At 45.2% G+C, this 24,444-nt stretch overlaps 1 protein-coding gene across 1 annotated transcript in view; it reads left to right on the forward strand.

Moving 5' to 3' along the window:
- The window catches only part of MAPK4 (mitogen-activated protein kinase 4), a 170,435-nt gene that overhangs the window by 135,381 nt on the left and 10,610 nt on the right, over nt 1-24,444 (forward strand). Inside the window, 1 exon segment of the mRNA XM_024756831.1 lies at nt 22,979-23,123. Within this exon segment, the coding sequence (XP_024612599.1) occupies nt 22,979-23,123 (145 nt within the window).

Raw genomic sequence — 24,444 nt, forward strand, 5'->3', positions numbered from 1 at the left:
AAGATCCCACATGCCGCGGAGCGGCTGGGCCCGTGAGCCGTGGCTGCTGAGCCTGCGCGTCCGGAGCCTGTGCTCTGCAACAGGAGAGGCCACAACAGTGAGAGGCCCGCGTACTGCGAAAAAAAAAAAAAAATTCAGTAAAAACTCATACCAACTAGGGATAAAAGCATTTCCTAAATGCTTAGATAGTTTTTTCCTAAACCATCTAAAAAATGGTTTCTACCAAAAATCTTCAAAAATGTTATACTTAACAGTGAAATATTAAAAGCCTTATTTATTTACTTAAGCCTATCAATAATTTTTGTCTCATTTTTTTAACATCTTTATCAGAGTATAATTGCTTTACAATGTTTTGTTAGTTTCTGCTGTATAACAAAGTGAATCAGCTATACATATATATATATCCCCATATCCCCTCCCTCCCTCCCTGTCCCACCCCTCTAGGTGGTCACAAAGCACCGAGCTGATCTCCCTGTGCTATGCAGCTGCTTCCCACTAGCTATTTTACATTTGGTAGTGTATATATGTCCATGCCACTCTCTCACTTCGTCCCAGCTTACCCTTCCCACTCCCCGTGTCCTCAAGTCCATTCTCTATGTCTGCGTCTTTATTCCTGTCCTGCCCCTAGCTTCTTCAGAACCTTTTTTTTTTTTTAGATTCCATATATATGTGTTAGCATATGGTATTTGTCTTTCTCTTTCTGACTTACTTCACTCTTTATGACAAACTCTAGGTGCATCCACCTCACTACAAATAACTCAATTTTGTTTCTTTTTATAAAAGCCTTTTTTAAAAACAAGGAACATGTTGGGGAATTCCCTGGCGGTCCAGGGGTTAGGACTCAGCACTTTCACTGCCAAGGGCCCAGGTTCAATCCCTGGTTGGGAACTATGATCCCATAAGCCAAACGGTGTGGACAAAACAAAACAATAAAAAACAAAAAACTAGGAACATGCTAAGATTGCACTAGTCCTGGCAAACAAAATAAGGCAAAACTGTTATTATTCACAGATGATTTGACTGTCTAAATAAAACCTCAATCTACAGCCAAATCAATAGATCTAATAAAAAGACTTTAGTCTTTTTGTTGCTGAATATAAGATCAGTATACAAAAGTCAACTTCATTTCTACACACCAGCTGAAAGCAGAAAACATAATTTTAAATAATATACCATTTATAATAGCAATCCAAAAATATTTGGTAATTTGGCAATTCAGTTCTTACCCTTAGTTAGGACATACTTCACAGGTTAAGGGCACTCCCTGCCACAGGACTGCCCTTACTGCAGTCATCAACCACAAACTCAGGGTTTCCCAGGCCACTTGCATATCTGATCAACTGGCTACAAATTTGGGGATTCCCACACCCCCTCACTTGAACAATTCACAAAACTCAGGAAAACCCTATACTTAAAACTGCAGTGTTATTATAAAGGATACAGATCACAGCCAGCCAAAAGATGAGACCCATAGGGCAAAGTCTAGGAGGGGTCCAAACGTGAAGCTTCTTGGTCACCCTCTTGGCAAATTGATGTGTATCAGCAACCAGGGACACTCACTCAACCTTCAGTGTCCAGAGCTTTAATTGTGGTTTCATTACTGGGGTGTGGTTGATTGGATCATTGACCACCTGAATGAACTCAATCTCCAGCCCCATAATCCTCTAATCATCTGGTTGGTCTTTTGGTCTAGACCCATCCTGAAAATGTCTAGGGGTCCACCATGAATCACAAAGACATTCCTATTACTCAGGAAATTCCAGAGGGTTTAGAGTCTCCCTCCCAGGAACTGGGAATAAAGACCAGCCAAATTCTTTATTATAATTCTTTTATTAGAAGTAAATCTAATAAAAGAATATCTAGTGCCTCTTCACAAACTCCCTCTATAAAGATGCTGGAATACTATACAGCTGTGAAAATGAATGAACTACAGGTTCACACATTAACTGCTATATGAATTACAGTTTTGAAAACCAAATTCACTGGCAGTGCTTTGTAATAAACAGTGAAAGAAAGATCACCATTCTTTTGTAGAACCAAATTCCAAGAGTGGGCAGGGCCCACCAAGAGGGGTGGTGGAAAATTGGGAAGAAGGCAGACTTTCTCTTTGGGACCCATTCCTACCTCCTCCTGTGCCCCTTACCCTCCACAGCCCCCTACCCCCTCCCTCGACGTGTCCAGGGCTCTTGTATTCTCTTACCTCCCTTAGCTGTCCAAAACTTTCCAGAGGCATTCCTAAGAGTGGAGAATAAAATCCTTGCATATTCTCTTCCGGGCAGCAAGGAATTTACTTTGCTAGCCGTTCCTCTAAAAGTGAAACCAAGGGGTTTGGGCCTTTGGTAAATGGATTTAAGGGAGTGAGGTGGTGAGGGAACATTTTTAGATGGCCAAAAAATCAGACAGACCTTTTCTGATGGCTAAAAATCATACCAGCTTGTTTGTCTGAGGAGGGAAGGAAACATCCTTCAACCCCCTGTAATCATTCCCTACACCCACATTCCTCCTAGGGCCTCTTCTCAAACTCTCTGGGTGACCAGCTCTCTAGACAGTTTGCCTCGTCCGATAAGAAGATGGGCCCTGCCGTGGTTTACTTCTGAGAAGGTTCCTAGAATGGGTACCTGGTTTCCTATCTTGAAAATCCTGGCAAGATGCCTCCCTGTCCTCCTTGGCCACTGACCCCTTCTTTGGCCTGTTTTACTCCTGGTGGGGGTCAGATTTACCATGGAGCTTGTGACTCAACTCAGGGCTTCTCAGTTGCATGACCACCCCCGCACCCAAGGCCCTGGGAGGAACCCTAATGATGTATCACGTATTTTTGTAATATTTGCAAATGTAAGATATGTGGGCAGCAATTTCTTAGGAAGTGGTCTATTCCCATTCTGACTTGCCCTCCCTGACACTTCCCCTTGTGTTGGATGGTGCTGGTGTGACTGGGCATTCAGAGAATCTGATTAAGGGTAGGTTGGGCTAGAGATGCATTTAGTTTGGGTTTAATGGGATATGTTGATATGGTTTGCAGCTACTTCTGTATAGAGTTTAGTTAGTGCCAGCATCTCGGTGTAGGAATAACTTCTAGGAATCCCTCTGTGGCCCACCAAATCAACTCATGGAGTGTCATGACAAAGCAGCAGGACCCACCCTACAGCTTATAGTACATGACAGCAACTAGGACATCACGAACAGCCTGGTTGATGAGTATCATTGATTCAAACAGATGTTTAGTCACCACGTAAGAAAACTGGAAATACCCCCAAATCTTACAGCTCATCAACAAAAGAATACCTAATAAGGTTTTTCCCAAATCTGACAATAATCCTGAAAATTTATATGATATACTGGTAACTCGTTTTGAAGGTGAAAGAAACTTCTAGAATATCAACCATACTGAAGAATTGACTGTATTAAAGGAAAGACTGAGTTATCTTTTCAATTATCTTTCAAATACTGAATTAGCTTTCAATTCTGTCTGTAAAAAATTATGATCAGAGGTTATGCAATCCATTCACGTGTTTGCTACCCACAGTCTGCCAAGCAGCTAATTAGTAAAAATGTTATTTTTATGAATGTTGTGATGTTTGTGGTATTTGCCAGCCTTTTATAATTTTTAATTTGCTGCAATTTTCTGATTCAAAAATAAATATTCATTTTCATACTTAATTTTGTGTTCATAATTTCCTATTTTTAAGCACCCTCCCGAGTCTGGATCCACCGTGGCCCCCTTGCTGTTTCATTGTTCACTTGGTGACTGCCCCATCCTCCCTCCCTCACCCAGTGTTGACTTGTCGCTGATTAAATGATTGCAGTTGAACCAGCAAACTCATTGCCCAGAATTGGGTTGTAGGCTCCTTGAGGACAGTTCCCTGACTCAGAACACCACACACAGGGCCAGAAACACCAGAAACACTTAAGAAATGCCTATCAAAATACCTGTCTGAAATGGGACTGGCATTCCCTGGACCAGGTGACCTAGGCAGCCTCTCAGTGCTGGGGCACTTCACCTGGGCCAGGGACCTGCAGTTTTTCTATGAAGAGAAGTGTTTCCACAGAGGGAGGCTATGGCCCATGTTGGTAATGTGATCCGGGCTGGCTGCCTGGTCACCAAGGAGAGAAGACCCTTCTCAAGGTGAGTGCTGGGCAGGGTTGCTGAGCCTGGACTCACACCCTGACAGAAGCAACATGGCAGAAGGGCTGGAGTTGGTCTCAGGGCCTTTCTGCTGCCTCCTCTCCACCCATGCAGCCTGTGCCCCGGAGAGAGGGGTGGAGTGGCCTCGATGCTATTCACCCAGTGGCCTGCAATCCCCACATTTCTAGTGGCTTTTGTAACACGCAGCCACCCTGCCTTCAGCCTCATCTTCCTGCAGGCCCTGGAAGGTGCAGCGAGTCCAGTGGTCCCTGACCTCGGATGCTCAGAGATAAGATAAGCAGAGGAGGTGGTGAGTTTCCATCCACACAGAGCACACTCTGCAGGAGCCAGGATGTCAGTAGTCTTTGTCGATGTAATAGAAGACAGTGGACAAACGGGTCAGTATGTTTCCTCTCCCAGGTAAATGCGCTAACAAGGACCTTACCTTGCATTTCCCACAGTGGATCCTGCAGAAGATTGGTCCCCAAGAAGCACCTAGAAAAAACAGATGGTTATGTGGACAAAGAGGTGTGGCAAGTACTGCATCCTTAATCTCTGAGGCTGTAAATAATCCTGTTGGTTGCTGCCCATCTGTCCCAAGGGTGTTTGTATGCACACCTGACCTGTCCCTAGTAGCATCTCTGGGATGTGGACCCATTTAGGGAAAACTGCCTTAAGCAACCGTGGGTAAGACTTTCACCAGGACAGGTAGGTAGTCAAATTCAGCAGTCGCAGGGCTTTTCTGGCACTTTCTATCAAGTTCTGCAGGCAGCAACTTCCTTCCTACATACAGGCTGGACCCTGGTCAGGGGCCTTCCTGAAGCAGGAGCCCTGAATGACCACCACCTCCTTCCCCCAGACCCCTGCCCTTCTCAGGACCCTGGGAGAGAGGGACTTGTAACACCTTTAGGTAAGCATGCTTGAGCCCAAAGCCTGTCCCCTCCCACAGCCGTCTGTGTAATGAAGCCACCTGGGGGCTCTAAAATCTGCCCTGCTAAGTTCCACCTGATCCTGAATGAAAACAAGCAAGACAGCAAGGGATCTCTCTCTTATTTTTCATAGTCCCTTGAGTCCATCTTCAATAAAGGTGGTGCTTTATACCCCACAGCCTTCTGAGAAGGGGGTAGCCCAACAAAGTGCCTTTTATTCTTCTGGACAGTCTCTCCCTGCAAGCTGAACAGGGGAGAATACTAACCCTCTTGTGAGGGGATGATGTATGAGCAGAAATGGGGTAGCTGGTAGCAGAAGAGGAACTTCGGGGACTGCACTGTCTGCTGGGGGACGTGATGACCTTGGCACTGTGTCACTGACCTTCTGCCTCAGCTCTGCACCCCTTCCCATCAGGAACAGTAACAGTGCCCACCTTGTGAGGCTGATAATCAAATGAAAGAACGCAGAGAAAGGTCAGGTGCTAACGAGGACGTGGTCAGCTCCTGGCAAACATTCATTATTATTGTACGCATCACTCAGTAGTGCTTTGGGATGAATATTCTCTTTCTTTTTGAGAGTGAATTAGAAGGGATGCACTAAAGCCCTGAGTCTGACCTCCATCTTGGCCCCAGGCAAGAATAACAGCGCCAAGGGCCCAGCTACCAGCATCAAGGTCAGGTCAAACAGAAATTCACAGCCACACCCCACAACTGAGGGAGCCCCTAGATTTCAGGGTGCTGGACTTGAACATGGCAGCTGCCTTTGTCCTGCGATTCAAACATGGTCAACAAACTTCAAAACAGAGAAGCAAGAAGAACTACAACCCTGCAGCCTGTGGAACAAAAACCACATTCACAGAAAGATAGACAAGATGAAAAGGCAGAGGGCTATATACCAGCTGAAGGAACAAGATAAAACCCCAGGAAAACAACTAAATGAAGTGGAGATAGGCAATCTTCCAGAAAAATAATTCAGAATAATGATAGAGAAGATGATCCAGGATCTCGGAAAAAGAATGGAGGCAAAGATTGAGAGGATGAAAGAAATGTTTAACAAAGACCTAGAAGAATTAAAGAGCAAACAAACAGAGATGAACAATACAGTAACTGAAGTGAAAAATACACTAGAAGGAATCAATAGCAGAATAACTGAGGCAGAAGAACGGATAAGTGACCTGAAAGGCAGAATAGTGGAGTTTACTGCTGTGGAACAGAATAAAGAAAAAAGAATGAAAAGAAATGAAGACGGCCTAAGAGACCTCTGAGACAACATTAAATGCAACAACATTCGCATTATAGGAGTCCCAGAAGGAGAAGAGAGAGAGAAAGGACCTGAGAAAATATTTGAAGAGATTATAGGCAAAAACTTCCCTAACGTGGGAAAGGAAATAGCCACCCAAGTCCAGGAAGCACAGAGAGCCCCATACAGGATAAACTCAAGGAGACACACACCAAGACACATAGTAATCAAATTGGAAAAAATTAAAGACAAAGAAAAATTATTGAAAGCAACAAGGGGAAAATGACAAATAATATACAAGGGAACTCCCATAAGGTAAACAGCTGATTTCGCAGCAGAAACTCTTCAAGCTAGAAGGGAGTGGCATGACATATTTAAAGTGATAAAAGGGAAGAACCTACAACCCAGATTACTCTACCGAGCAAGGATCCATTCAGATTCAATGGAGAAATCAAAAGCTTTACAGACAAGCAAAAGCTAAGAGAATTCAGCACCACCAAACGAGCTCTATAACAAATGCTAAAGGAACTTCTCTAAGTGTGAAACACAAGAGATGAAAAGGGCCTACAAAAACAAACCCATAACGATTAACACAGCAAACATCATTCTCAGTGGTGAAAAACTGAAAGCATTTCCTCTAAGATGAGGAACAAGACAAGGATGTTCACTATCACCACTATTATTCAACATAGTTTTGGAAGTCCTACCACGGCAATCAGAGAAGAAAAAGAAATAAAAGGAATCAAAATTGGAAAAGAAGTAAAACTGTCACTGTTTGCAGATGACATGATACTATATACACAGAAAAAAAAAACCAAACAAACAAACTTCAAAACAATCTCCTCTTGACTGGTGGTCTGTGTCTGAAATTCCACCACGGGCATATCAATCGTTCCTTTGGCTTAGATTTTTATCCAGTTCATTCACCGCATTTAAAGTGAGCGTCTACCCTGCACGGCAGAGACAAAACAGCCGGTCCCTGCCTTCAGGGCCTCCCCTCCTATGGAGCTGTGATCTAGAGGTGAAGGGGGCCAGGATCACAAAGGCTTACCAGCTAAGCCAGGCAGAGGAAAGGGGCCTGCAAGAATTTCCCCACAGAGAAAATGAAAAAATAAATACTTACCTTACAGGGTTATCAGGAGGTCAGCTGAGCTAATGCTGGCACAATCCCTTGTGCATAATGGGGGCTCAACAAATATTAGTTCCCTCCCACTTCTAAACTATTCTCATTTATTTATACGTGGGGATTAATCAGGGACTGAGAGGAGGGCTTGCTGGATGAGAGGGGAAGGTGAAAGAGCTGCCCCCATTTGGGGACAGGAGTTGGGGACAGAAGGGGAGGCCTTGGGGCTCAAAGATCAACTTCTCCGATGTTCTTCCCCGACATGGCCGCTCCTTTTGATTCACTCTGTTCTCTGCTCACATGTCCCCTTCTCGTAGCAGCCTTCCTGGGCCACCCACTCAATGCATCACTGTATCTCCTTACCCTGCTTTATTTTTTATCCTTCACAGTCTCTCCACCAGACATATTATCCATCCATTTGTTCAGCTGTCTTTCCTACCAAAATGTATGCTCCATGACTACAAGGGACTTTGTTTTGTTCACTGCCAGGGTGGATTCTCAGTGCTGCCAGTTAGTATCTAATTTGGCCTTGGTCAAGTTTTTCATCTCTCTATACGTTTTTCATAGGGTCGCTTTGATGATTAAGTGCGCTGATAATAAAGCAGCACTGGGCACAGTGCCGAGCATATCCTAAATTCTCAATAAATAGCAGCTGTTGTTATTATTGGTTATTTTCCAGTAAGTTTTTACTTCCTGTGAGTCAGATATCTGGAGACCACTGTGGCTACTCAAGGAATCATCCCGTCTTGAGTGGAGCCAGAAATAGAAGGCTGCACTAATTGGGGGACTGTGAAAATACTGCTTACCTTTCCATAGCTGATGAGCTAAGGATCCCTAGGATACCGGTTCTCAAAAATGGCTGCACATTGGGGTCATCTAGGGAGTTTTTTAAATGACTGATGCCTGGGGCCTCCCACAGAGATTCTGATGTAATCAGCATGGTGGGTGGCCTGAGAGTTGGGATTTTTCTTAAGTTCCCCAGGTGCCTCTAATGTGTATCAGGTTTGAGAGCTGCTGCTCCAGTGTGCTGCCAAATTTCCCCTTGAAAGTCAGCAAGACAAATGTCTAATTATGGCCTGGTGGTTGATGTATCTTCCTAAAAGGAGCCATTTGCTCACAGACCGGCCCATTAAAAATGAATCACTTTGGCCCAGCAGGGTCCCTCACTTAGAGGTTGCTAGTGACTGTGATGCAGAATCCTAGGACTCTAGTGCCCCACAGAGGAAAGCTTCGAGACCAGCAGCACAAGCAGATGGGGAAACTGAGGCTGAAGCAGCCACACGAAGCCTTCCCTCCACCCAGCTCTCTAACCAGCCCAGCCCTGGTCCTAGCGAGGACGGTGGGATTAGAGCTGGCGATCCCCGCACATCACCGAACAAACAAAACATTTGATCGTGTCTTTGAACTGTAAGAGAATTCAGAGTTGATGACTTGGACCCCAGGAGGATAATGTCCAAAGCTTTTATCTGTGATGGTCAGCTCTAGATGAATTAGAAGAAAGTTAAATTTCAAGAAAGTGCTTGTTAAAAAGAAGCCCAACTCCATTGTTTCCACTTTCCCGCTGTTTAAAAGTAAGAAGTACAGTATGCTGAGTGAAAGAAGTCAGCCACAAAAGGATAGATACTATATAATCCCACTTAGATGAGTAGTCAAATTCATAGAGCCAGAAAGTAGAGTGGTGGTCACCAGGGGCTTTGGGGGGAGGAGTATGGTAAGCTAGTGTTTACTCAGTTTTGCACGTGGTGGTGATGGTTGCACAACATGTACTTACTACTACTGAATTGTACACCTAAAAACAGTTAAGATGGTGAATTTTATGTGTATTTTACCACGATTAAAAATAAGTCGGTTTTTGGGGCTTCCCTGGTGGCGCAGTGGTTGAGAGTCCGCCTGCCGATGCAGGGGACGCGGGTTCGTGCCCCGGTCCGGGAAGATCCCACATGCCGCGGAGCCTGCGCGTCCGGAGCATGTGCTCCGCACCTGGAGAGGCCACGACAATGAGAGGCCCGCGTACCGCCAAAAAAAAAAAAAAAAAAGTTGTTTTTTAAAGCAATTCTACTATAATTTTTTTTTAATGTAAAACGAAGGGACCACATGGGGGCTGCAGGCCTATAGGAACTTAACTGGGCTTTTGGTTGATTTCCATGGAAACTGTGGAAGAGATGAATTTCATTGGACAGGATTCCCCACAGCATGGAGTGGGGAAGGGGCAACCCCAAGAAAGGAGGGCAGCAGATCAGCATTTAAGGGCATCTTAGAAGTTAATGAAAACTCAGTGCAGCTGATTTAACAATACTGTTTCTTCACCGTGTGTATTTTAGCTGCACAAACACAACGTACCAGGTGACTTACCAATCACTGTGTTGGAATGGTGGGCTTTTAAGATTGTGTGTTCCTTCCCTCAGCCTGACAGATTCCCTGCTGCATATATGCATGGAAATGCGTTTAACAGAATGAGTTTAGAGTCAGCGATAAGAAAGGCGATTCCGCTGTGCTGTTATTTCTTTTTTAAAAGGCTTCTAACGTACATGATATGGATATTGGCACAAATAAGAATTATACCTTCAGGGGCTTCCCTGGTGGCGCAGTGGTTGAGAGTCCACCTGCCGATGCAGGGGACGTGGGTTCGTGCCCCGGTCCAGGAAGATCCCACATGCTGCGGAGCGGCTGGGCCTGTGAGCCATGGCCGCTGAGCCTGCGCGTCTGGAGCCTGTGCTCTGCAATGGGAGAGGCCACAACAGTGAGAGGTCCGCGTACCGCAAAATAAATAAATAAATAATTTTTTAAAAAAGAATTATACCCTCAGAGGAAGGAGGCTGTGGAGAGGGAGGCCATATATTTCTGCCTAAACTGGGCCTCTGGGAGGGTGTTGTTCTTCTAAGTGATCTTCTGATGTGTGTCTGTAACACAAAGAATTAGCCCCTATTACAGGTCAGCTTGCTGCTCGGTTAGAGAAATCTGCCTGGCCTGTGAACAAGGCAAGTCATAGATCCCTCAGGCAGGGCAGGATATTAAAGATCATCCAGGACTTTGCTCGTCCAAGTTCAGTCCCCTGACCTGCAGCATGGGCATCACCTTGTTGGACTGGCGAAATGGAATCTACACGTATTCAGCCCGGATTCCCAAGAATCCGAGTGCATGCCAAGGTCTGAGGAGCTGCGCTCTGGAGGGTGGTGCTGGCACATCTCCCACGAGCTTGCCCGTTCTGTGTTTGCCCACCTCTGCCTGTCAGGAGCCCAGCCCCCCTTGGACAGCCCGGTGGCTTTCGAGGGCTCTCTTTACTTGAAAGGCAGAAGAACTGCATATTCACATCAAAGGTGCTACATCAGCACCACCTGGGGTTGAATCCCAGCTGTGCCACTTACAGCCTGTGTGACTGTGGATAGGTTGCTTACCCTCTCTGTGCCTCAGATGCCTCCCTGTCAAATGACTATAATGAGAGTCCCTACCTCATGGGGTTGTTGCAAGGATGAAATGAGTTAATCCATATGAAGCATGAGAGCAGTTCGAGAAGCTCAATAAATGTTAGGTATTATCAGCGTATTGCATGGATTTCTGCCTTACGCTTTGGCGCATGTCTGTCCCAAGAGCCTCAGAGAGCAAGCTTAGCTCCTGGTCCGAATGACAGCCTTGCATGTGTCTAGAGGCAGCTTTCATGCCCCCCACAATGTTCTCCAGGCTCAGCGTGCCCTGTCTTTCCCATTCCTTATGTGATATTCCTTTGGTTTCCACAGCAAATCCACCAGGAGCTCTTCTGGGAACTTGCACCTCCACAAAATCACAGCAATCGTGCAACCGCCACCATTGACCCCCTAAAGCTCAAAGTTTTTACTTCTCCATAGCCTGATTCCTTTCTCCCTTGACCTAGTTTCTTCTAGATCAGACAGGAGTCCATGTGTGCATTCCTACCCGCTTTCAAGGAAGTGTGGTACCCAGGGGCCTTCCCGAAGCCTTTCTGAGACTGTTAACCCCCTGCTATCTGGAGAGCAGCATCTTTGCTGCCAGCCCAGCTTGCAAGCCTCGCCAGCTTCCAGTGACAGGTGTGCTGAGCCTGCAACTGCCACGAGTGCTCCAAGAACGGCCCTCCCACTAGTCAGAATCAGCAGGAGCCCAATCACAGGCACAGGCCTGCCCAGGGCTTTCCACAGCCTACGCTGAAAGCCCCATCCTACCCACCATCCCTTCCGCCCCACTCGACATCCCTCCACAGCTCCCTGCATCCTTCCTGGGGTTCTCAAAGTAGGAGGGGCATAAGGATTCCCTTGGGAGCTCATATGAGATGGAGATTGGAGGACTCTAAGTCAGCTTTGGCCAGTCTGCACATCTCACAAGCACTTCCCCTGATTCTCATACAGGAGGTCCTTGGGGAACGCTGACCTTCAGGATGAAGGTCAGTCTCCTCAGCCCCTCCCCATGTCCCATTTGTCCACATGTACAGATGTCTGTCCTCTGAGCACATTCTAGGTCTCGCTGGCCCCCCAACCTTTACTCACACTGGCTCCCCCTGGCCACCACCCCCTCAGATGTTCCCCAGCACAGCTATCCAAGATGTCCCCAACCATGAAGACCAACTGAAACCAACCTCTTCTCATGAAGTCTTCTCTGACCCACCTCAGGACAAAATACCACCCCTCGGTGCTCTGAGCATGCCTCTGCCTTGCTGCCTACCACTGACTCTATTTAGTATGCGAGGTGGTGGAGGTCCAGCAGCATAAAGGCTAGGGTATGGGCTCTGCAGCTGCATGCCCTGGCCCACTTCCCAGCCATGTGAACTTGGACAAGTTGTGTAGAGAGCCTGCATCTAGAATCTGATGGAGGGATTGTTGAATAAATTCAGGTAAAATGCTAACACAGCGCCCAGCACAGAGCAAGTCCTACATAAATATTGACCGAGATCCTCTCCTGGTCCTTCCCATCATCTTTGCCTATTGAACGTTTCATCTATTTAACCACATTACGTGCTCTTTGAAGCCAGGGATGATCTTAGTCATTTCATTTCTGCCGCACATGGATGACACATGTTGGACTCCCAGGACACATGACACAGACCTCTGGTCAGCAAGGTGAGGCTGTCAGAGCCCCGCTCCATCCTGACCTGGAAGCAGGGGCAGTCCTCAACAGCCATTCGGTATGAACGGAGCAACAACCCTTCCTGCCTGCCCTGCCATCCCCCCACCCTAACGCACGCACAGAGCTATGGCTGACTGCACTCTTACTCTTTTTTCTTTTAATAGATCTTTATTGGAGTATGATTGCTTCACATTACTGTTAGTTTCTGTTGTACAACAAAGTGAATCAGCCGTATGCATACACATGTCCCCATATCCCCTCCCTCTTGCCTCTCCCTCCCGCCCTCCCTATCCCACCCCTCTAGGTGGCCACAAAGCACCCAGCTGATCTCCCTGTGCTATGAGGCTGCTGCCCACTAGCTATCTATTTTACATTTGGTACTGTATATATGTCCATGCCTCTCTCACTTCACCCCAGCTTCCCTCTCCCACCCTGTGTCCTCAAGTCCATTCTCTATGTCTGTATCTTTACTCCTGCACTGCAACTAGGTTCATCAGTACCAGTTTTTTTTTTTTTTAGATTCCATATATATGTGTTAGCACACGGTATTTGTTTTTCTCTTTCTGACTTACTTCACTCTGTATGACAGACTCTAGGTCTATCCACCTCACTATAGATAACTCAGTTTTGTTTCTTTTTATGGCTGAGTCATATTCCACTGTATATCTGTGCCACATCTTCTTTATCCATTCATCTGTTGATGGACACTTTGGTTGCTTCCATGTCCTGGCTATTGTAAATAGAGCTGCAGTGAACATTGTGGTACATGACTCCTTTTGAATTATGGTTTTCTCAGGGTATAGGCCCAGTAGTGGGATTGCTGGGTCATATGGTAGTTCTATTTTTAGCTATTTAAAGAAACTCCATACTGTGGTTGTATCAATTTACATTCCCACTAACAGTGCAGGAGGGTTCCCTTTTCACCACACCCTTTCCAGCATTTATTGTTTCTAGATTTTTTGATAATGGCCATCTGACTGGCATGAGGTGATACCTCATTGTAGTTTTGATTTGCATTTCTCTAATAGTGATGTTGAGCATATCTTCATGTGCCTCTTGGCCATCCGTATGTCTTCCTTAGTGAAATGTCTATATAGGTCTTCCACCCATTTTTTAACTGGATTGTTTTTTGTTTTGTTTTTTTTGATATAGAGCTCCATGAGCTGTTTGTATAATTTGAAGATTAATCCTTTTGTCTGTTGTTTCATTTGCAAATATTTTCTCCCATTCTGAGGGTTGTCTTTTTGTCTTGTTTATGGTTTCCTTTGCTGTGCAAAAGCTTTTAAGTTTAATTAAGTCCCATTTGTTTATTTTGGGGTTTATTTCCATTACTCTAGGAGGTGGGTCAAAAAAGATCTTGCTGTGGTTTATGTCAAAGAGTGTTTTTCCTATGTTTTCCTCTGAGAGTTTTATAGTGTCTGGTCTTACATTTAAGTCTTTAATCCATTTGGAGTTTATTTTTGTGTATGGTGTTAGGGAGTGTTCTGATTTCATTCCTTTACATGTAGCTGTCCAGTTTTTCCAGCACCACTCATTGAAGAGGCTGTCTTTTCTCCATTGCATGTTCTTGCCTCCTTTGTTGTAAATTAGGTGCCCGTATGTGTGTGGGTTTATCTCTAGGCATTCTATCCTGTACCATTGATCTATATTTCTGTTTCTGTGCCATACTGTCTTGATTACTGTAGCTTTCTGGTATAGTTTGAAGTCGGGGAGCCCAATTCCTCCAACTCCATTTTTCTTTCTTAAGATTGCTTTGGCTATTCAAGGTCTTTTTTGTTTCCATATGAATTGTAAAATTTTTTGTTTTAATTCTGTGAAGAATGCCCTTGGTAGTTTGATAGAGATTGCATTGAATCTGTAGATTGCTTTGGGTAGTATAGTCATTTTCACAATATTGATTCTTCCAATCCAAGAACGTGTATATTTCTCCATCTGTTTATGTCATCCTTGATTTCTTTCATCAGTGTTTTATAGTTTTCTGACTTCAAGTCTTTCGCCTCCTTAGACAAGTTTATTCCTAGGTATTTTATTCTTTTTGTTGCAGTGGTAAATGGAAGTGTTTCCTTAATTTCTCTTATTTTTCATTGTTGCAGTATAGGAGTGCCAGAGATTTCTGCGCATTAATTTTGTATCCTGCAACTTTACCAAATTCATTGATGAGTTCTAGTAGTTTTCTGGTGGCATGTTTAGAATTCTCTATATATAGTATCATGTCATCTGCAAACAGTGACAGTTTTACTTCTTCTTTTCCAGTTTGGATTCCTTTTACTTCTTTTTCTTCTCTGATTGCCATGGGTAGGACTGCCAAAACTATGTTGAATAAGAGTGGCGAGAGTGGACATCCTTGTTCCTGATCTTAGTGGAAATGCTTTCAGTTTTTCACCATTGAATATGATGCTTGCTGCGGGTTTGTCATATGTGGCCTTTATTATGTTGAGGTAGGTTTCCTTTATGCCCAATTTCTGGAGAGATTTTCGTCATAAATTGGTGTTGAATTTTGTCAAAAGTTTTTTCTGCATCTATTGAGATGATCATACAGTTTTTATTCCTTAATTTGTTAATGTGGTGTATCACATTGATTGATTTGCGTATATTGAAGAATCCTTGCATCCCTGGGATAAATCCCACTTGATCATGGTGTATGATCCTTTCAATGTGTTGTTGGATTCTGTTTGCTAGTATTTTGTTCAGGAGTTTTGTATCTATGTTCATCAGTGTTATTGGTCTATAATTTTCTTTTTTTGTGATATCTTTTTCTGGTTTTGGTATCAGGGTGATGGTGGCTTCATAGAATGAAATTGGGAGTATTTCTCACTCTGCAACTTTTTGGAAGAGTTTGAGAAGTATCGGTGTTAGCTCTCCTCTAAACGTTTGAGAGAATTCGCCTGTGAAGCCATCTGGTCCTGGACTTTTGTTTGTTGGAAGGTTTTTAATTACGGTTTCAATTTCATTACTTGTGATAGGTCTGTTTATATTTTCGAATTCTCCCTGTTTCAGTCTTGGAAGGTTATACCTTTCTAAGAATTTGTCCATTTCTTCCAGCTTGTCCATTTTATTGGCATAGAGTTGCTTGTAGTAGTCTCTTAGGATGCTTTGTATTTCTGCGGTATCTGTTGTAACTTCTCCTCTTTCATTTCTAATTTTATTGATTTGAGTCCTCTCCCTATTTTTACTTGATGAGTCTGGCTAAGGATTTATCAATTTTGTTTATCTTCTCAAAGAACCAGCTTTTAGTTTTATTGATCTTTGCTATTGTTTTCTTCTTTTCTATTTCTTTTACTTCTGCTCTGACATTTATGATTTCTTTCCTTCTACCGACTTTGGGTTTTCTTTGTTCTTCTCTAGTTGTTTTAAGTGTAGGGTTAGATTGTTTATTTGAGATTTTTTTTTTCTTGAGGTGAGATTGTATTGCTATAAACTTCCCTTTTAGAACTGTTTCTGCCGCACCCCATAGGTTTTGGATTGTCATGTTTTCATTGTCATTTGTTTCTATGTTTTTTCTAATTACTTTTTTGATTTCTTCAGTGATCTCTTGGTTATTTAGTAGCACACTGTTTAGCCTCCATGTATTTGTGTTTTTTACAGTTTTTTTCCTGTAATTGATTTCCAGTCTCATAGTATTGTGGTCAGAAAAGGTGCTTGATATGATTTCAATTTTCTTAAATTTTCTGAGGCTTGATTTGTGACCCAAGATCCAATTTATCCTGGAGAATGTTCTATGTGCACTTGAGAAGAGAGTGTATTCTGCCACTTTTGGGTGGAATATTCTATAAATATAAATTAGATGTATCTGGTCTATTTTGTCATTTAAAGCTTGTGTTCCCTTATTTATTTTCTGTTTTGATGATCTGTCCATGGGTGTAAGTGGGGTGTTATAGTCCCCTACTATTATTGTGTTACTGTCAATTTCTCCTTTCATGGTTGTTAGCATTTGCCTTATGTATTGAGGTGCTCCTATGTTGGGTGCATAAACATTTATAATTATTATATCTTCTTCTTGGATTGTTCCTTTGATTATTATGTAGTGTCCCTCCTTATCTCTTATAACAATCTTTATTTTAAAGTCTATTTTATCTGATATGAGTATTGCTACTCCAGCTTTCTTTTGATTTCCAATTGCATGGAATATCTTTTTCCATCCCTTCACTTTCAGTCTGTATGTGTCCGTAGGTCTGAAGTGTCTCTTGTAGACAGTGTATATATGGGTCTTGTTTTTGTATCTATTCAGCCAGTCTGTGTCTTTTGGTTGGGGCATATAATCCATTTACATTCAAGGTTATTATTGATATGTATGTTCCTATTACCATTTTCTTAATTGTTTTGGGTTTGTTTTTGTGGTCTTTTTCTTCTCTTGTGTTTCCCACCTAGAGAAGTTTCTTTAGCACTTGTTGTAAAGCTGGTTTGGTGATACTGAATTCTCTTAGCTTTTGCTTGTCTGAAAAGCTTTTGATTTTTCCATTGAATCTGAAAGAGATCCTTGCTGGTTAGGGTAATCTTGGTTGTAGGTTCTTCTCTTTCATCACTTTAAGTGTATCCTGCCACTCCCTTCTGGCCTAAAGAGTTTCTGCTGAAAAATCAGCTGATAACCTTATGGGAATACCTTTGTATGTTGATTTTTGTTTTTCCCTTGCTGCTTTTAATAATTTTTCTTTGAATTTAATTTTTGTTAGTTTGACTAATATGTGTCTTGGTGTCTTTCTCCTAGGGTTCATCCTGTTTGGGATTCTCTGTGCTTCCTGGACTTGGGTGACTATTTCCTTTCCCATGTTAGGGAAATTTTCAACTATAATCTCTTCAAATATTTTCTCAGACCCTTTCTTTTTCTCTTCTTCTTCTGGGACTCCTATAATTCGAATGTTGGTGTGTTCAGTGTTGTCCCAGAGGTCTCTGAGATTGTCTTTAATTCTTTTCATTTTTTCTTCTTTAATCTGTTCCTTGGCAGTTATTTCCACCATTTTGTCTTCCAGCTCACTTATTCGTTGTACTGCCTCAGTTATTCTGTTATTGATTCCTCCTAGTGTATTTTTCATTTCAGTTATTGTGTTGTTCATCTCTGTTTGTTTGTTCTTCAGTTCTTCTAGATCTTTGTTAAACATTTCTTGTATTTTCTCAATCCATGAATCCATTCTATTTCCAAGACTCTGGATCATCTTTACTATCATTACTCTTAATTCTTTTTCAGGTAGGTTGCCTATTTCCTCTTCATTTATTTGGTCTTGTAGGTTTTTACCTTGCCCCTTCATCTGTGACATACTTTTTGTCATCTCTTTTTTTTTTTTTTTTAGTGGGATTCTGTTCCTGTCTTACTGGTTGTTTGGCCTGAGGCTTCCAGCACTGGAGTTTGTAGGCTGTTGGGTAGAGCTGGGTCTTGGTGCTGAGATAAGGACCTCTGTGAGACATCTGTCCAATGAATATTCCCTGGGGTCTGAGGTTCTCTGTTAGTCCAGTGGTTTGGACTCGGAGCTCCCATCGCAGGAGCTTTGGCCCGACCCCCGGCTCATGAACCAAGATCCCGCAATTCGTGTGGGGTGGCAAAAAAAAAAAAAAAAAAGAGAGAGAGAACAATAACAAAGTAAAAAATAAAATTAGACTAGGAAACTAACAGATATGTTAGAAAGAATATAAAGATAAAAATATAGATGAATCAACAACCAGAAGGCACATCAGTACCACAATAGTAAGAAAGAGGAGGAGGAAGAAGGAGAAAAAAAAAAAGAAAGAAAGAAAGAAAAAAAAGGCGGGGAGAGGCCTTGGCTGTGGAGGGCGAGGTCTAAGCATGGGAGAGGTTTGGTGGTGGGTGCGGCCTATGCTCAGGACCCACAGGGCTGGAAAAGGCCCTGGGGGCTGTGGGGAGTGGGGCTTAGGCTCAAGGAACAGAAGGGGCCCAGGCATGCCCCCCACCGCTGGTCTGAGAGGGCAGGGGACCTCACCTGGGAGCACAGCAGGCTTCCCAGACTCGAGTGGGCAGGGCAAACACCCTCCTCTCCTCTCCTGCTCCTCCCGTCTGGGAGGGCCCCTCCCACCTGCTTCTGCTGTTCTCCCCTCGGCCTCCTTCCTATGCCCCCAGGACCCATGCAGCCTGGAGGGGGCTTTGGAGTGGGGGTATCGGCCTGGGAGCTCAGCAGGCTCCCCAGCCCAAGTGGGCCGGGAGATCACCCTCCGCTCCTCTTCCACTCTTTCATGAGGGTCCTTCCCGCCTGCCTCTCCTGATCTCCCCAGCCTCAGGGGTGCCAATCCTGTCTGGCCTCCACTTCTGCTCCCCCTTCAGTCGCCCCACGTCCTACCAGTTCACTTGGGGGTTCCTCCCATCTCCTTGGGCGTCAGGGTCCCCACCAGCAGCTGGCAGGCGCCCTAGTTGTGGGGAGACGCTACCTTGGCGTCTTCCCACACCCAGGGCTTTTATTCTTGGGAGAGTGTTGTCCCTATTTAAATTTGCCCTACCTCTGTAAGGTGCCAGTAGGTGCATTAAAGGGTGAAGTGGAAAGTTTATGGGATCAAGCCCTCTCCTCCAGCCTTCTGACTCCCAGACCCAAGAGATCAGGCTTGGGCCAGTGGAGGCACAGAGAAGGCAAGCTGAGCAGAGCTGAAGCCCACCCAATACAGGCTCGCCGGAGCAGCGGATGGGTGCCCACCCTTCCAGGGTGAGTTTGATGGAGGCTGCTCTGAATTCCTTGGCAGGCAGCTGGGACTGAGTGTGGTTTCCTTGCTCCTTCAGCAAAGAGAATGCTCAGCTTTAATTCTACCCTCCCTCTGGATCTGTGAGGGGTCCCTAATTACTCTCCTCCTGGAGCAGCTGCTATCAGATTATTTCCAAACACCTATAAGGCTTTCAAAGTCAGAGCCTCTCACTGGCTGGACATGACTCCAGCACAATGGGCTGGTTGGAGTAATAGCTGAAGAAGCCCAAATTCCCCATGGTGGGGTCTAGACAGGAAACCATGTCCACCCCTCCCAGTGGTGCCTCCGGAGTTGCCTTCTCACTGGAAACACCAAGGGACAGGCTGGCAGGAGGACTGGGACACTAGGGAAAGGGTGATTCTGGTCTTGCCTCTTACACTCAGGGGGCGACCCGAGGAGCGTCCGCTTCCCGTCTCCCCAGCGTGGTGATGAGACAACACGCCCTGCCTGTGCCCGCTGTCCCACCCACTGGTCAGCCTGCCGATGGGCAAGCCCCAGGAGAGACCATGTCTGATCACTGAAGACAGCCTCCTCTACATCCAAATGGAGCTGAAAACTATCTTCACCCTGCAGGCTCCGGCAGGAAAGCCATTTAAGGATCTCTGTTGAGCCAGTACACTTACGGATTTATGGGCCCTTCTGATAAAACTGAGTCCCTACTCCTGGGTATCTTTAAAGATTTTTTTATTCTAGAAAATTCTGACTTTTGCCCCATCCACTCAACTAAAACTCCTCTGTTGAATTCAGATCACCAGTATTGTGTGGTGGGCCCCAGTGCCTCTCCCAGTCAGACACCCAGGGGTCATCTCAGCTGAGGGCAAGACCTCCAGCCCCTCCCCGTGTCTGCCCCACAGACCCAGGAATGGAGGCTCCCCTTGCTCCAGAGACTGGCAGAAAAGCCACTGCACCTTCCCAAATTCTCCTCTGTCCTGTGGCTTCTGAAACATATCAGTAAATCCCCTGACTTGAGGGACAAGTAACTTGAGGGAAGCAGCTAGTAATTGACAAAAATCTGGCAGGTTCTTGGTTTTCATTCAAAGGTAAGGAAGAGCCAGGGGTGAACTTTCTCAGCTGTTATCATGGCCTTGCCCATAATTCTGGCCCTGGGGCAGCCTTGCCCATGCAAACATCTTTCTTTTACTTTCAGGGCAGGTGTTTCAGAAGGAAGCTCCCTGTGTCCCACTTCAGCTCCAGACTCTGCAGATAGGCAGGTGTTAATTATAGGGAATTCTGTCCCATAAAAGATTGCTCATTTACACATCAGAGTAAACTCACCTTAAGTCACCTCCCCTCTGGGTACTCTGCTTTAGTCTTTCTCTGACACACTCACCCTCTGACTGGAAAATAAAATTGGACCATTCTTTATTTATAAGCCACCCACCCAGATGTGAGCTTCTACAGTCTGGCTTGTCTCTTTCCTTTTTAGAATCAAACTTAAACTCCTAACAGATTACTCTTCATACAGCAATGTGGATGAGTCCAGATGCATTATGCTAAGGGGAAGAATTCAGACTCAAAAGGCCACACGCTGTGATTCCATTTATATGACGTTCGTTCTGCACAAGCAAAACTAAAGGGATGGAAAACAGTGGTTTCTAGGGAACTGGGGCTCGGGGGTGACCAGAAGGGGGCACGAGGGAATTGTGTGAGCTGATGGAATTGTATGTCTCTTGATTATGATGGTGGTTACATGATTCTACGCTTTGTCAAAACTCATAGAACTATACCCTAAAAAGAGTGAATTTTACTGTTTATAAATTATACTTCAATGAACCTGACTTAAAAAAAAAAATTACTGGGCTTCCCTGGTGGCACAGTGGTTGAGAGTCCACCTGCCGATGCAGAGGACACGGGTTCGTGTCCCGGTCCGGGAAGATCCCACATGCCGCAGAGCGGCTGGGCCCGTGAGCCATGGCCGCTGAGCCTGTGCGTCCGGAGCCTGTGCTCCACAACGGGAGAGGCCACAACAGTGAGAGGCTGGCGTACCACAAAAAAAAAAAAAAAAAATTACTTACACTTGCCAGTCCTTTCTGGAAGAAGGCAAGGCATAAGGCAAAAGCTGACAACTTTTCTAAACTCCTCATCCACCATTGAAAGTGGGAACTGGATCTCTCCATAAAATCAGGTCTGTTAAAGAAGGGGACCCGTGGTTCCTCCAGAAGGTGCCCCATTTTGAAGGGGCTCAGACCATGTGAGATGTTCCTTACTCATCCATCCATCTGTGTTCATTGGACGTTTCCTAGGAGGCAGACTTGGCAGTAGGCAATGCAGAAATGGCTGTGAAACAAGATACAGCCTCTGCCCATGAGGGCAGAGTCTAGTGGTCTAGTGGTCCTGGGGTTGGGGGTGGGTGAAGGTGGAACTGCAGAGAAGTAAAGAAACAGTAACAAGACAGGGATCATGGAGCTCCTGGGAAGGGGCATTCAACCTCATCCCAGGGAATTGGGAAGCTTCTGAGAGGAAGCAGGCCTGAGTGTGAGTTAGCCAGGAAGGACAGTGGGTGTGAGGACACCCATCCCTGGAAAGTACACATGCAAAGGCCCAAAGGACAGAGAAAGGGGGCATATTTTAAAAATTATAAGGAGCTCATTTTGGAGCATTGAGGCTGGGGAATGGGTATACCTTAGTCTTTCCTTCCTTCCTTCCACCAGTCTGAGGACCTGCTCTAAAGAAATATGTGCCACAGAGGAGAGAAAACTGCTGTAACTCAGGGCTCTCAGGTTTAAAACATAATAAATCTTTGCACAACAAGTGATGAGATTTCAGATTAATTGATCAAAAGCTCCTGGGTACTTGGGCCTCCTAATGTTTCATCTGCTTTTAACCTAGGTCTGTGATACTTTTTACATCAGCAAAAAGGAAAATTAGATGCTAAATTGGAAATTACAACAGCAAATAACAAAACCGTCCCTAGAATTTCTCACTGGATGCCCCTGGTGCTAATTATCTGACCTTGACCACCAAATAGGTCTATTTTTTTCAATTTAGAGAGACCGTTCCATGTAATTCAACAGACATTTCCCAGATTCCACTGTTGGGCCAGCTTTGTGAATTACATAGAGAACAAGCTCCGAATTGCCTGGCTATACTTCCCTATCTGTGCTAAAACACCTATGCTGTCACTATATCCCGTAGTGAGGGATTCCACTCCAGACCGCACATTGAGCAGTGGCTGAAATCAGCTAGAACATCTATCCCCCCAAAGACACTCTGTAGAACTCCCAGAATCCTCTGGGCCAACCAAAGCTGTGTCCACTCTGCCTTTTAGGGCTGCTTCCAAAAGCCCTTCACCCGCACCCATTATGAAGCTGGCCTCATCCATTCCCAGCAGGGGCTTGGCGTCTGACATCACAGCAGAATTAATTATCATCTGCACCAAAGCAACTGGCTTGATTTAAATTTTACAGCTCTTTCTGACATTCAGCCACTGAATAAATCAAATTCCACTGTCTCATCATTACTCTGTTGATGGTGATAACAAACTCAAGTATGGCTCCTACTTTTCCATCTTCTTACTAGATGAGGGTAGAGTGCTATGCGTCATTACATCAAGATGGGCTGGGAAAGCACTGCTTCTTAAATAGTGTCATCCTGGATCCCTTTCCACAGAAGAGAACTCCAGGGCCTCATAAGATTCCCCCACCAAAGCCTCTGAGCCCCACAACGCTGCTTAAACCCCTCTAACCAGACGATCAATGGGAAAGGATGGAGAGTGAAAGGGGTCCTGTCTCCCTGGGAAGGGAAAGGAGGAGAGGCATGTGAGGGGGGCTGTCTACAAATGACTGATTACTGGAAGCCTGGATTTTGTCTTCCAGGGTTACCTGTCAGAAGGGTTGGTAACGAAATGGTACCGCTCACCACGCCTGCTCCTCTCCCCTAACAACTACACCAAAGCCATTGACATGTGGGCCGCTGGCTGCATCCTGGCAGAGATGCTCACGGGGAGGATGCTCTTTGCTGGTAAGCTGCTACCCAGGCACCTTCCTTCTCCTCTGCTGTAGCTCAATAAAAGGGGATAACAGGGCTTCCCTGATGCCGATGCAGAGGACACGGGTTTGTGCCCCGGTCTGGGAAGATCCCACATGCCGCAGAGCGGCTAGGGCCCGCGTCCGGAGCCTGTGCTCTGCAACTGGAGAGGCCACAGCAGTGAGAGGCCCGCATCGTGCGCAAAAAAAAAAAAAAAAAAAAAAAAAAAAAAAAAAGCCGGGGGCGGGAACACATGTTAATCACAAACATGCTAGTCTTTCTCTTTGACGTAACCTCTGCAGCTTTTAGGGCACCACTTGGAGGCACCTGATTACCAACCATTTCAGGCAAAATACTGGAGAGGCTAAAAAAAAGCCTTTTGAGCACAGAACTTTCAAAATCGATAATCGTGTATATTCAAACACCTTGAGACTGACCCCTGAAAACACCCGTCCTACATTTTCAGCCCCTTCCTCTCCTCTCCCTGCCACTGTGAGAGGTCGGTCTGGAGTGCTCATTTGGAGAGGGGACCCCACAAGTCTCCCAGAGTCTCTGAACTGAGCCTACATGAGCCCACTGCAGGGAGAGGCCAAGGGACTCGTTCAGAGCAGATGCTGATCCGTAGGCACTTTCTGGGTCAGCGCTCACAGCAACCACAAGTGCTTAGTGCCGCACAGGGCATCATGGGGGACACGGAAGAGCCCCGCCCTTGGCTACCAGCTTCTGGAAGACTGGGACCCCATGGGAATCGGTGGTAAGGGGAGGGAGCTCTGTGCAGCTGGGTGAGTCAGGGGCACTTCTTAAGGAAGATGGGGCCTGGTTGGATTTAACCTGGTAGAGGTAAATGGCAAGGCTACTCATGCCAAAAGGGAAAATGGAGGAACTGGAGGTAAGAACAGCCTGGAAGTCAGAGGAGGCGGCAAGGATTCAGACCTGACCCATCCCAGCAGTGTCAAAGCTCTGAAGCAGCATCCGTGATGGCCTAAGCGTAGAAGAGGAGTTGAGTTTCCAAGATGCACAAAGCCCGAAGCTTCTTACGGATGAGGATGGTATTCCTGGAGATTACACTCCATTTATGGAGACGACACTCCATAAATAATCATTTGTTGAATGAATGAATAAGTGAATGAGTGCTTGAATGCTCGACTCCATCCTGTCCCACAGACGTGGCACAGTCTGCCTTCCTCCCTCTGCCCAAAGGAGCACAGAGGCAGTGTGCTCATGACACGTCCCAAGCTTAATTTGTTCTTCCTGACTTTTTTCCCTCCTAATGGAAATCCAAAAGGTAAGACTCATTCCTAGCCTTAAAATCACT

The sequence above is a fragment of the Neophocaena asiaeorientalis genome, unplaced genomic scaffold, assembly GCF_003031525.2.
Source record: "Neophocaena asiaeorientalis asiaeorientalis breed wild unplaced genomic scaffold, Neophocaena_asiaeorientalis_V1.1 scaffold133, whole genome shotgun sequence".
Classification (NCBI taxonomy): domain Eukaryota; kingdom Metazoa; phylum Chordata; class Mammalia; order Artiodactyla; family Phocoenidae; genus Neophocaena; species Neophocaena asiaeorientalis.